Source organism: Rhipicephalus sanguineus, chromosome 1, assembly GCF_013339695.2.
Source record: "Rhipicephalus sanguineus isolate Rsan-2018 chromosome 1, BIME_Rsan_1.4, whole genome shotgun sequence".
In the NCBI taxonomy this organism is placed as follows: domain Eukaryota; kingdom Metazoa; phylum Arthropoda; class Arachnida; order Ixodida; family Ixodidae; genus Rhipicephalus; species Rhipicephalus sanguineus.
In genome coordinates this window covers 219,216,365-219,229,582 of record NC_051176.1, presented here as the reverse complement: position 1 = coordinate 219,229,582, position 13,218 = coordinate 219,216,365, and the positions used below count along the sequence as shown (strand labels likewise).

Here is a 13,218-nt window from a genome sequence, read left to right as displayed (position 1 = left end):
GCAAGCGCAACTCTCCTCCTTCCCTCTCTCCAACAGCTGCGCGTTACTCTCTCCACTTCTATACCAGCACATGCTTGCGCTTCTCCTGCGTTCTCGCTTCTGCGCTCACGGCGCATACGCTACTCTCCTCCTCTAGTCTCCTCTCCTTCAAGTGGTAGAGCGCTGCGCGCGTTCAGTCCAGCGCTTGCCTCGGTTGGGTCCTCTGAAATGCGGGCTCGACATGCCGAAGTTCTCTCCTGCGCAGCGCCGTGATGAGGGCCAGCGCATGCGTGTGCCCTCCCCCTCTCTCTTCTCTCCTACGCTGCCTCTCTCTCGCGCGCCTGTCGACCGCGTTCTCCGCACGCCCTGTGAGAATTAACGGCCAGGCTAGAGGGAAGACACGGCGCGCGTAGTGATTCCCTTCGCGTTCCACGACGCGAGGTCGGTAGCATGTCCAGCGAACGCTAACGGAACGCGATCGTGCAAGTGCTCCGGCTTCGCATCGCCTCATGGTCCCCTTTAGCGGGAGATGGCGTACTTATTTTTAAAGCGTCGACGCGGGCTGCTGTCGTTTTACTGTGTTTACACATGCCTGCACCGTGCATCAGACATGAAAGTCAACATGAATGTCAACATGCGCGACCGTTGAGGTCGCACTTGTGCGGGCACGGCCGTAAATCTCCCCAAAAACATTCCTAACACCTCCGCGGTAACAAAATCATAACACAGGACCGTGGTTCTGTAATTTTGTGGCCTTGACCAGTCGCGTCAAAGCGCTTCTTTTGTTACTTTCGCTGCAGTACTCCAGTGTCATGCAAAAAAAGCATACTAAAATATGGAGGGGGCTGGGTGGCAACGCACCTGCTTCATTAATTAAAAATACGCGCGTACGGGCCGTATATTTACGAGTGCTGGTATGATTGCCAACATCTAAAAACTTAACTGACAATCATTTCGGGTTCTTCCTGACGTTGCTGCGGCGCTGAAAAGCAATAACAGAAAATGTACGCCAGCTTTCTTTTGTCGCATGATAATTTTCCATACTTCCTGGTGATACGAATTTCGGATGATACGAATATTTTTGGTGGTCCTGTCAGATTTGCATCACCGAGGTTTCACTGTATTTCCACAGTCCACGTGCTGCGTGCAGTTCGTTATAATCTGGGTTAGTGTATTTACAACAAATCTAATAAGTTTGAATGTTTTCCTGTACTTCTCTTCATTGGCAAGGTGCTACCATAAAAGTATTGAGGGACTATGGTGCTACTATTGAGGGACTATGGTGCTACTATTGAGGGACTATGGTGCTACTATGATGAAGATATATGCTACACATCCAGAAGGGTGCACTTTGTCGTTACAGCATGCTTTAAAGGGACATTAAAAGGAGGAAACGATTGTTGGCGTATTAGCAAATTACTCTTTCACAATTCCAAAATCACCACGCCTGCCGCGAGAAGACGCAAGGGAAGCGCGAAAACGCGCAAAAAGAAATTACGGCTGGTAACTCCACCGTGAAATTCCCGCATCAAACGCGTCATAGATTGTGACGACGTCTGCTAGATCGCACGCAGTTTCTAATCGGTAAAAATGAATGTGCATTGTCTTCCGAGGGGGGGGGGAGGCATAAACTTAACGTACGAAGCTTCAGGAAATTTCGACTAGCCAAAGTCGCCAAAATACGAAAAATACGCTTTGAAATCCCTGTTGTCACGTGTGAGATTTTGTCGGGAAATTTAAAAATGGAATATTGATCTTGATTGTCTCCTTTAATAATGAATCTCTGTTGGTGAAACTAACGACATTAGATTTCTCAGTGTAAAATTTATCAATCTAAGCCGATTCATTGTTTCACTTTCGTGCCCATTTAAATTTCAATAGAGAGCGCAAAAAACAAAGTGAAGAGAGCGTTCTGTTCTCTGTCCCCTCTGTTTTTATTGCGCTCCTTATGAAAACCGAACGCATACTGGAAATCACTTTTCTTCCTACAATATCTGCTACAAAACGCTCTTGATGATCCCTATTATAGTCCTAGAAAACTAGGTACAGTATACCACAGCCGAACAAACGTTCATCGTACCCAGTATGTCCTTTCAACTGTTTCCACGGTGAGCCAGCCCTTTTTTACAAGAAAGCACCGTAGGTTAAAGTATACTTGCTAGTGAAGCATGCTCCAAGCATGCGTAGATAATTGCCGCCTAAAACGCCCTTGCGGTCGATTGTATCTTCAGGCAACACCACCTAGAATATTGGCTCGGGCCTCTGTCGGGCCCGATCTGGGGTCGGGCCGGGCCGGACCGGGTAGGCGAAATTTTTTCTCGGGTTTGGGCCGGGCCCGGGTCTCGCTTTGAGTCGCCGGGCCGGGCTCGGGCGGGTAAATTTGAACGAGTCCCGGGCCCGGGCCGGGCCCGGGCCGAGAATCACGGCCCGTGCAGTGCTCTAGTAGTTTCCAGTGTATTCGAGGAAATTAAAGGAGAGAGAAAGCTATGCACTGATGCAATATGAACCTCCAACTCTGCTCATTAGAACAATTAGAAATTTTTGTTGCAGCAAGATATTTGCAAGGTAATGTATTCGTGAGGCAACAGTCATTCTGTGATTACTAGAAAGTTTTGTTTGGGCCCCTTTAATTGTATGATGTATTTTACCACTGACAATAGTGACTAGGCCTCTGATGTGAAGATACTTATTTTCACGTGAAAAAGGTTAACCAACTGCACGGCAACATAGGATTTTGAAGTGTCAGTTGGTACAATTGCATCATCGAAGCAGCGTGAAAAGACGCAAACAAGAAAGGCACGAACAGCACTCGTCCTATGTGTTCGTGCCTTCCTTGTCTACATCTTTTCGCGCTACTTGGATGATGTCAGTGTAAAATTCAGTACACAGCACGTAAGCTGAAGTTTTAGGAGTGCAAGCAGATGTGCGCCTCTAAAGCAGCCTTCATGTTTCTTCTCGCGTTTCTTTCTCTTTTTTGCTTTTTTTTTCCACCTTCATGCGCGCATGTGTCGCGACACTTTCTCCCATCTCGCTTGTAGTCCGACGCGTCTGACTTCCTCACTCTTGCTGACGAGCAGGCGGGCCACAGCCGCCCAAGGTCAAAGGGCATTTTTTCTCGCTTCCTCCCGTTCACAGCAGCCGCTTGAAAAGAATCGTGTTTTTCTTTTTTCTTTGTTTCTTTTCTTTTGTTTTGCATTGGACTTATTCCGCATGGGATTTTATTCTGTGCGTTGAGGCACGCCACCTCTGGCCAGTTCGTTATCCAAAAGCATATACTGAGTGTGCATGCCGTGCCAATCGGCCATCAAGGGCTTGCAGGCTTTTCCTTTTAGTTTAATTTTGATTGGATGGAAAAATGACATAAGCGGAGTCATTCTGTGGTTGAAGTGCTGTGAGAAAGCGAGCCTGACGATCTAATGTGTGCCCTCTGCAGCATTCCGTACGACAATGTACGTATATCAGTCGACGAGATGAAGAAATCATTGATCAGTGCGTTCATGAATTTATTAAGCATTTTGAGAAATTTGTGCTTTCTTATGAAAACACACTTCTTCCCCCTGCACAGCTGCATGCATGCCCGCCAGCACTGAAGGCACTGTAGAAAGCTTCGGAAACAAATAAAAAGGAAACATGCATGACAGAGGAGGTGAAGTGGGAGATTTTTGTTTGTCTTGTTCGTGATGAATGACGTCAGATCGTGAATCTACCTCCTTTCTTCCACCTTTTATCCACATAATTTCTTCAAGAAGTAAAGTTGAGGACGCAGAACCTTATTACACCCACCTCATTACACCCCAAGGGAGTATGGTCCAGATGCAGGTAGTATTAAGGAGAATTGCAGCCCTTAAAATGCCCAATTAGGCTCGTTTGCGTTTGCAGTGTACCACACACAACCTCTGTTTCCCATGGTCAGTGACAGCCGCAGGTTCCCGAGTTGCAGACCTTACAGGTGTGTCACTATAAGGGTCGAAACCCATTTCCCGTGTTGTACGTTCAATCCGTGCTTGGAGTGCTTGGAGTTCAATCCGTGCTTGGAGTGCGGGATCTACTGGCGTGCTGTTATGCATGCTGCCGACGTATGCGCACAATCGAAAACAAGCCGCACACAGAGGACGTAAGCATGCGCGCTTCCGAGCCAGTAGGCGTGTGACTAAGGGAAACACAGCGGATTACACGAGTATCAATGCAAATAGATCGCGTCAGCGCCTAGACCCCACACGCGATACACCATGCCAGACCACACAGCTACAGTGCAGCGAGAAGCAGCCACCTGGAACTATTAGTTGCCAGCAGCAGCCGTCAGCACCGCCAAGTTACGCGGAAAGGAAACCACACAACATTGAAACGCGGTGACGTGATGCACTGGGCCGGGCACCTTGAATGGCGTTGCCCTCTCCTTCGGAATGAAGCGAGGTGAGAGGGAATGTGTGAGGTAAATATAGCTATCACTATATCTCCAGTCCTACTATAGCTTTTCGAAAAATTCTTTCGACTATATATTCCTGGGAGCCGTCCATCTCATTCCAAGGTGTTTTTCATGTCAAGCGCGAGGGGTGGTTCATAACCCCTTTGAGAGACATGTCATAGTCAACTCCCAGAGCAATGGCAATAAGACCCTCGCTAGAGTTGATTAGGGAACTGTCACCAAGTTTCATCACATGCAGTAAGAAAAGCTGTCACTCACTCACTCTCTCACTGAGGTATTTAATGGATGTATTGCAGGAATACCCCTGCTATAGTGCAAAATAAGGAAAATATTAAGCTTATATGTATCTTCATTGCAGATCAAATGGCCAGTAATCTGATTCTATGTATTATAGACTTTGTATAGGAATCGTTTTAAACGTGCCTGTGGCCAGGTGTCACGAGCCATGCAGAAAGTTCTAAAACACCCGTTATGAGGAGAGTTTGATTTTGAGCAGAAGGTAGTAAGTGCTTGTGATGAGCTGTCATAGTGAGGAGCCCTTAATAGCACTATTTTTATGAATCCTGCCAAAAGCAATAACCAGTATGTCAATCATTCACCATTACCTCTCCATTTTTATTTTCTGAAGAGACAGATGCATTTGTTTACCCTAAAATGGTTCTGCTTTATTTAATCTGCTATGTCTCTGCAGCAACAAAATGTTTTTGAGCAAGGATTACAAGACCTGATGATGAATAGAACCTGTACACCACTATGGATGTGTGTTAGAACCTGTCTAGTTAGCAGTGCTTTCTTCTTGTATCTTCCTGGTTATTAGTACACAGAGTGTGCAGTCCTGATAAAACCTCAAGAGACAGTAGCACACTTCCTTTCCATGGCAATACCATTGGAAATGGCGATAATGAGTCAAAACAGGAGAACAACAGAGACACACTATGCAGCATGACAGCAATGAATTGCTCTGCTGCTGATACAGCACAAGAGAAGATGCGCAGTAGCAATATCATATGTTACAATCACCACTGATCAACACTGTCACCAATGCAATCTTTCCTATTAGACATTCCAATCACACATGTTCAATAGCTGGCACAGGAATGAAATGTGCAACAATCTGAATGACTAATGTGAAGGGTCCCCACATGTTCACATTGGTTGCCTCTGCTGTGAGCCTTAAGAATGAGCACTCAAACACATACACTGCATACATTTTTCATTAAGCACTAGAAGCACCTGAGGGTGCCCCTTGGACTCTGGATAACCATGAACGATCCCGCTCAGGATGTCATGCACCTACTGCTAGGCACTCACTTCACTCTGCCTGTGCTCAGAGCAAGAATTTATTAAAAAAGCATAAGAATACATTTTCAAATTCTACTACTTAAACATGCCAATACCATGGCAAAGACATATTCAGGTAAAAAAAAACAAATAAGAATGTTCTTCCATATTCTCCAGGATAAGCCCTCAAATGAACCCGTAATCCATGTGCATTGTTTTACTCCAGTGGGCTTGTTTTTTTCCAGAAATAAAAATTAAAATGCAAATTAAACTTTGATAATGCTGAAGAACTGATATCAATTTGAAGAACACATGGACGTAAAAGCAAAAAAAAAAAAGTATCAACATTGCGCAGAAGTGTGAAAAACAAATGGAAAAAGTAACATAGCGTATCACCTAACGGCACATGTGCTGAGAAGATAGGTGAACTTCTTGTCCATAAGAGACAACAATGCCTCACTTACGCATGCGTTACCCATTCGGTTAATATGGAATGCCTTATCACTTCTTTAGTTGTATGGGAACTATGTTTTGACAATATCTCCGCATTGGCAAAGTTCGGTTTCAGCATCGGTTTCAGTTGTGAGTCAGCGTTCATCCGTATCCCTTCTGTTCTTTCCGTCTTTGTCGATCCTCGCGCTGTACACAAACATGCTGCCGTACCAACTAGCCCAAATTTCAATACTGTTGCAACTGATATCAGAGTTCATTCCATGGAGTTTACCTATAATAAAAATATATTTTTATATATAGCAATATGTCATGCATTAACACATTGTTACAGCTTGTACATTGCCTTTACATGACAGCACAAAAAACTTATCAGTAATTTTCTGTCGTAGGTATATATATTTTACGTTAACCACCTGCTCACCAGAGGAGCTCTGTGAAGGCTTTGGGGGGCTCTCTTGCGATATGTGCAGTTTCCAGAGTTGAGGGCCATCCTTTCCATTTCCAAAATCCTTGGAGCCTCGAGACCCTTCCCTTGATTTAGATTTCTTTGGCTTAAAAGAAAAAAAAAAAGCAATTGTGCACTGAAAAATCAATACTGGATCACCACAATGACCATTCCAATGCTACAGAGGTTAATGTCTGTATAACGATCTGCAACATTTTCAGTATTTATCACACAAAAATGAGTGCAGTTATGTCACCTTTTGTACACTGCAGTTAAGCACTGTTCAACCAAAAGCATGTTGTCACTTATACAAGGCAATTGAAAATAAATTTACATTGAACAACTAAATTGAACAACAATGTGTGTTGAACAGCAAAATTTATGCTTGTGCGTGTACACATTAGAAAATACAAAATAAGACAAAAATATCACGATTATGCTTATGCACAATAATTATTACTTAAAGGTTCCGAACAGTGCATAAACTCAGTAAGTCTATCCTTTTAACCTGAAAGCAATGCCAAATAACAATGAAGCATTATAGAAAATAGTGGCAAACTATCATTTCTACAATGTGTACGTTACAATGCAGTTTTCATAATGCAGTGACTACATGATTTATAAGATATTACTATTATCACTGAGTGGGGTCGATGCGTCCCAAAGTGAACAAAGCGTAAGACATGAATGGTGATGTGTTTGTGCAAAGTTGAAACCAGTGAATTGACAACAATTACCACCATTATTTGGTAGACGCACAGTTTTAGGGGTCCACAAAATCTAACAAAGTGGGAGGCTGCACTGAACCATCGTCGCCAGTCCTTTGGTATGACTCAGTACGGGTAAAGTAAAGCATGCTACAATGTTTGCCAATAGAACACTAGTTATACAGTCAGAATACTAATTACTAACTGGCAAGTGAACATACCCCTGCACTTACAAAAAAGCACATTGCTGATGCCATATTGCCACTTCTGGGAATGATACTGCCTGGGTGCCAATGCCAACACATGTGCTCATGTTCCTCACCAGTAGGTACTTACGCGTTCACATGAAGAGGGAAAAAAATGTGTGCATACCAAATTGCAATTGATCCTATCCGGCCACTGGTGCACTGTTATTCATAATGGGGTGATTGGGGACGAGCAACTGAGATTTCAAAGCTAGGCCCCATCAACATTATGGATGTTGTGGATGCCAGTAAGATGCTCTGCATCTTCAGCTCAACTAAGTACACAGAACAGCAAATCCAATATGACTTTCTCATCTGTATAAAACTCCCTGTAACTGGTTGTATATATTACACATAACCAATCACTTCGAACTTAAAGGGGTCATGGCATCCTCACCGAACAATTTGCGTTTTTCAGTGAAAAATAGAAGTAGAGGGTTTATTGTGCCTGTAAATATACAAAAAATGAACTGCAAAAGAATATTTCAGTGCAAAATGAGCCCTAGAAGTCACCGGCTATAAACTCTGCCCACCGCCGGCGACCGCCATTTTGCCATGCCATGTGTGACGTCATGTTCTGCATAGAGCAGAGCCGTCGTCGTCTACTAAGGTTTCAGCCACTGTAAATTGTTCAGTTTCAATGCCAAGCTGAAGAAAAAAGCTGAAACAGCTCGATTGTACGTGCAGCTGACCACGGAACAAAATCGTTCGCCGGAATGCAGACGCTCACAAAGCAATCAGCTCATCACGTCACGGCTCGTGAGAGCACCAGCGTTGCCCAACTCTCAGGCCGCTCGCATGTTTATAAAAATATTCAATTATAAATTAAGTGCCTGCCCAAATGCACTAACATTTTGCTAGCTTGTTTGTGAACGCACAAGGATTAACCCACATAACACAGATTATGATCGAAAATTGGGAGTCATGGCCCCTTTAAATGGCCTCTCACATCCCAACTCTGATGGAAGGAAATGACAACGGCAGAAGGCAATTAATGTACGAGCTTTGACAAGACCGAGTTTGAAGCAAAACAAAAACAAAAAAAAGTACAGCAATACTTTAGTATGTGACTATTGAAATTATAACGCTCAAATAGTACGTTGTGCCAATGCTAAGACGACTGGACATACAATTAGTGTGTCAGACCATACCAAAGTGCCACCCTACCAACAAAATTAAGGAAGTGTTTTAACACAGAATCTTTTATGCGAAATAAACACTGTTTAGACATCACCTCTGCTAGGAAAATATACCAGTATTGCCAGTGCAGCCTCCATGGTCACTGGGCATTGTCGCCATTGAATTTATGCAATACTCTTTCTCATAGAACAATGATTACAGCCACAATAAGGTTTGAAGTAAGTAAGCCAGTTAGCCCCTGAACCATTCTGCTCATAAGTGGCTCATTTTCACCTGCACGAAGAAACACAAGTTTAATGATGACAGTGCTCAAATGGCCATATACGGTGGACATGAGGCGTCAATATCAAAAGTACAGACCATTAAAAATTCAATAGCAACAAGGTGAATTTCGGCAAACAATTGCCCAATTACGTTGACTGACAACTTGGTAACCTTAAAAAACTTGGAGGACTCTTGAGCTTCGCCTTCAAGAGTAGAATGCGATAGCGTAATTGGGCCCTGTGCGTATCCTTCTCAACTGCTAGTCTGGCTTCGGCACTAGGTGCATGCCTCAACTGTGCTGTCAGGAAACGAATGACTGTGCATGTAACATTGGCTGTTTCAAACTATCCTAGAATGCCTACTGCAAGTACAGTTGTTAAGTGCCCACTACGCCACAATTCTTCCTTTTGTGAATCAGCGAAGGGCCCACTACACGTCTGTAAGGCAACATGCGAACCTACGCAGCTACTCACTTTGTTGATGCTTTTGCAGCTGATGATGATTAAATATGTCTGTGCGCTTTGTAATTGGTGGGCCTTTAAAATACCCACTCGTTGCTCAATTCACATGTTTTGATGCCTGGCGCCATTCTACGCTTCTGCCACACCATATTACATGCATTAAGAGACTCCTTCCACTACATGACATTCATATAGTGTTTTTTTTTTTTCTGAAACAGTTTCAAGCAATAGTGTGGCTTCAACCCACATGCCAGTGTGCAAAACTAGCCAGAAAGGTGAGGGTCTTTACACAGTGAAGCATGTTAAAATGTGGGTGCGTGCATGAATGGGATAGATATACACTTACCATGCATAAAAACATGGAGGTCCACAGTGATGACTTCTAAGTAATCTACTCATGAGTAACTTCACAACAGAAATATGAAGTGATCAACCACAAGTGACAACTTCTTTAATGCGATGTGAAACCAGTGCACACTGCTGTGTAAATACGTATAGATGAAACTAACACTTCCTACCTTAATAGGCTTGGTGTAGAGAACCTCAAGCTGTTTTGGAGGCAGGGGGGGAGGTGGTGTTCCAGGACTAGATCCACACTCGTGTTTTGGCTGAATTGTAGAATAACTGCGTTCATTCAAAGCACCCATAAGGCTGTGCTGTTGCACGCCACATCCTGTACTAAACAAGCATTATCATGTAAACAAAATCACTTACAGAGCTTCTTCTTGGGGCTGTTCCAAGCCACCATCAAAGCTGGGGTTAGTGACGATATTGATAGCTGACGTTCGTCGCTCTGGTGGAACAGGAATATCCACAGCAATAGGAAAGCGAGAGGTCTTGCCCGGCGAGGGCCCCGACATGTTTGGGCGGGCTGGCTCCAGGCTGGCTCCTGGCACTGCCAGCAGGCTAATGGCTGGCAGGAGGGCACACGCCACGGGCGAACGCAGCAGCTACGCACACCAAGCATAATACGCCAAACACATCAAATGCAGCCTTTAATCTCGCTTGCACTTAATGCCACAACCAGAGTTCCAAACGTCACAGAATGCAACCTAACCCACAGAGCAAGAATTCTTGAGGAGGTGAAACTGCACTCGTTAGGGCGTTCTAATAAAGTCACGGAATTGGGCACAGCACTGACGCGCCTTCTGTCATGAGAGTCCACTAGCAGAGAGGGGAAAACGCGCGCGTCGCACTCTCCGACGAAGCTTGCTGGTTCAAGGAGATTCGGCGCCGATTCGACGTTCGTGCTTTACGTCCAAGTGGATGTTTCTTGTGCGTTCTCGCCGGCTCCATATTTTTCAATAAATTAACTGGAAAAAACGGCGTCACATACAAGAAAATTACCCGAATGAGAGATCTTGTAGAATGCGAAATCTATAATTTTTGGAAATCTATAATGCTGGAGGCAGCGCAAAACCTCGTTAGGTGCAGAAAGCTTTTGCACGGGGGGTGGGGCAGGACAGACACATAAACTGAAGAAAAAGAAGAAGTTGGCTTTCGCCTTCTAGTCGTCTTAGTCTAATGCATAAGGGACCCTGAGAGTTTTTTCAACGTATGATGGAACTTACTCTCCGAGAAGTGCTTCTCGCAAACGTAGTCACGAGGCGTGAGCTCTCGATCTTTCCGCGATATGGCCCGAGCTCACGCTTCCAACCACACCAAGTCACTAGGAACTTTGAAGGTTGTGTACCCACTCCTTGCAGGATGCGTACCCACTGTTGCAGTTCGGCACGACAAATTTCTGGCCCATCCTAAATGGTGGAAATCTGCAAAGTGCTCTCCTTTGTTCACAGAGCAATACTTCTTTCTATGTGCCTTTGTTGCGGCGTGAAAAGCGCCCGCAAAGTTAGAGAAGTCAGCTCTGCCGGCACAACGCGGAAGCCACTGAGCGCGATAAAGAGACAAAAAACCCGCAAATCGTGAAGGAATGCACGACGGCTTGCCCGCGCAAACTGGAAATTTTCCCGCCCAAGGCCATTTACGCAAGCGTGTGCACAACATGCGAGCAAGGAGCGAGGGGCCCATGCATGCGGCAGACGTCGTCGGCTCAGGGGCCACGACTAACAGCTCGTTTCAAGCACTGTACGGCCTATAATTTGGGCATTATCTATTAGCAACAGCCGCTAAAATATTTGTCGCATCTATAAATTGATGTCGCAGAGAGAAATCTGAGAACTTTTACAATGTACAAGACGGTATCACGATTTTTATATGTCGTCCATAGAAGAGCATGTAAACGATGGCAACACGGCGGAAGCGTCATCTGTCGTGCTGCAGCAAAAACCGCATTTCCTCTGTGACGCTACTGCGCCGCCCTCGTGCGCTGCGGCGGCCAAGCAGTTTCTCCTCCTCAAATACTTCTTTCTCCGTGACCTAACCTAAGTGGTCTGCCACACATCCTACAGGAGAAGACGTGCAGGTAAGTATATAAAGGCGAACTTTTATCAAAGAACAGAAAAATAGAAGTGCACATAATAACTTCAATAAATTCCAAAGAAAACCACATGTGGGGTGCAGTCCCAGAATATTTACAGCACCGAACAACAAGCTCAGTTTTGGGCATGTTACCAAGCACAGCAGCCACTTGCTGCCATAAGTACTGCTGCACTGAGAAGCAACACTTGAAATGAAAAGCAAACACTACACCTCTTTCATAATGAAACAAGCGCAAAATATACGAAGACTCAGAAAGGACACAGGACGGAGCGCTTACTAGCAACTGAAAATTTATTTTGGAAAGAACAATCTTATATATGCATAACATGCATCCTCGTCACCACACACCACCCTTGTTATCACAGAGTGAATCAACAAAACACCACTTCGATAACCCATCGCATACATCAAGTAAACACGTGTTAAGCCCTCCCCCCCCCCCCTCCAAACAAGAAAAAATAAGAAAAAATTTGCACTGGTTCATGTCATATCTAAAAAAGCCAAAACTTTGTGACACAGAGATAATTGATATGCACAGAAAGCGAACGACAAGAGAGATAATTGAAGCATTTCGAATTAAGAAAGGAGGTGAGATGTGTGTTAGCCAGGCGTCTGTTCTGCTAACCGATTCTGAGTTTGCTTTTTTAGATATGACATGAACCAGTGCAAATTTTTTCTTATTTTTTCTTGTTTGGAGGGGGAGGGGGAGGGCTTAACACGTGTTTACTTGATGTATGCGATGGGTTATCGAAGTGGTGTTTTGTTGATTCACTCTGTGATAACAAGGGTGGTGTGTGGTGACGAGGATGCATGTTATGCATATATAAGATTGTTCTTTCCAAAATAAATTTTCACTTGCTAGTAAGCGCTCCGTCCTGTGTCCTTTCTGAGTCTTCGTATATTTTGCGCTTGTTTCATTATGAACCTATACCAACACGCCCAACTGGCAGTCATACTACACCTCTGTTGCCAATGGAATCATATGCACCAGCCATATGATTGCATATTGAAAGTTGCACTAGGGTAGCATTCTACTACAAAAGGACAAGAGCAGTGACTAAAAACTAAAAATTTGTTCTACAAAGAGAAAAGGACAGCACAGAAGAGAAAAAGCAAAGAAAAAAGACCAAATAAAAATACGTGAAATGAAAAAGAAAAGAGAGAGAGATTGAGATAGAGCAGATAACAACCACCAACTGTTTCACTGCATCACTGCCATAAACAGCATAAAGCAAGAAGTTAAGCAAAATAAAAACGAAATATCAGTGAGTGTGAAGTCGGTCCAGTTGGTAGATTAACATTCTAAATAAAGCTTTTGCTACGGGACTGGACTGTTATTTTGTCTTCCTACAGTCCTGCAGCTAGCACCATTTTTCCT

At 44.2% G+C, this 13,218-nt stretch overlaps 1 protein-coding gene across 5 annotated transcripts in view; it reads right to left on the bottom strand.

Moving 5' to 3' along the window:
• LOC119372248 (centrosomal protein of 89 kDa) overlaps positions 1-13,218 on the bottom strand; it is a 52,029-nt gene that overhangs the window by 31,764 nt on the left and 7,047 nt on the right. For all 5 annotated transcript variants that reach the window (XR_005179495.2, XR_007417663.1, XR_007417664.1 and 2 more), the window contains exons 2-4: positions 10,116-10,351; positions 9,920-10,025; positions 6,561-6,690 (exon numbers count right to left, since the gene is read on the bottom strand). Coding sequence is in view for 2 of the 5 variants with exons in the window: in XM_037642731.2 (XP_037498659.1) it covers positions 6,561-6,690; positions 9,920-10,025; positions 10,116-10,351 (472 nt within the window). In the remaining 3 variants the exon portion in view is untranslated. The remainder of the gene's footprint in view (positions 1-6,560; positions 6,691-9,919; positions 10,026-10,115; positions 10,352-13,218) is intronic.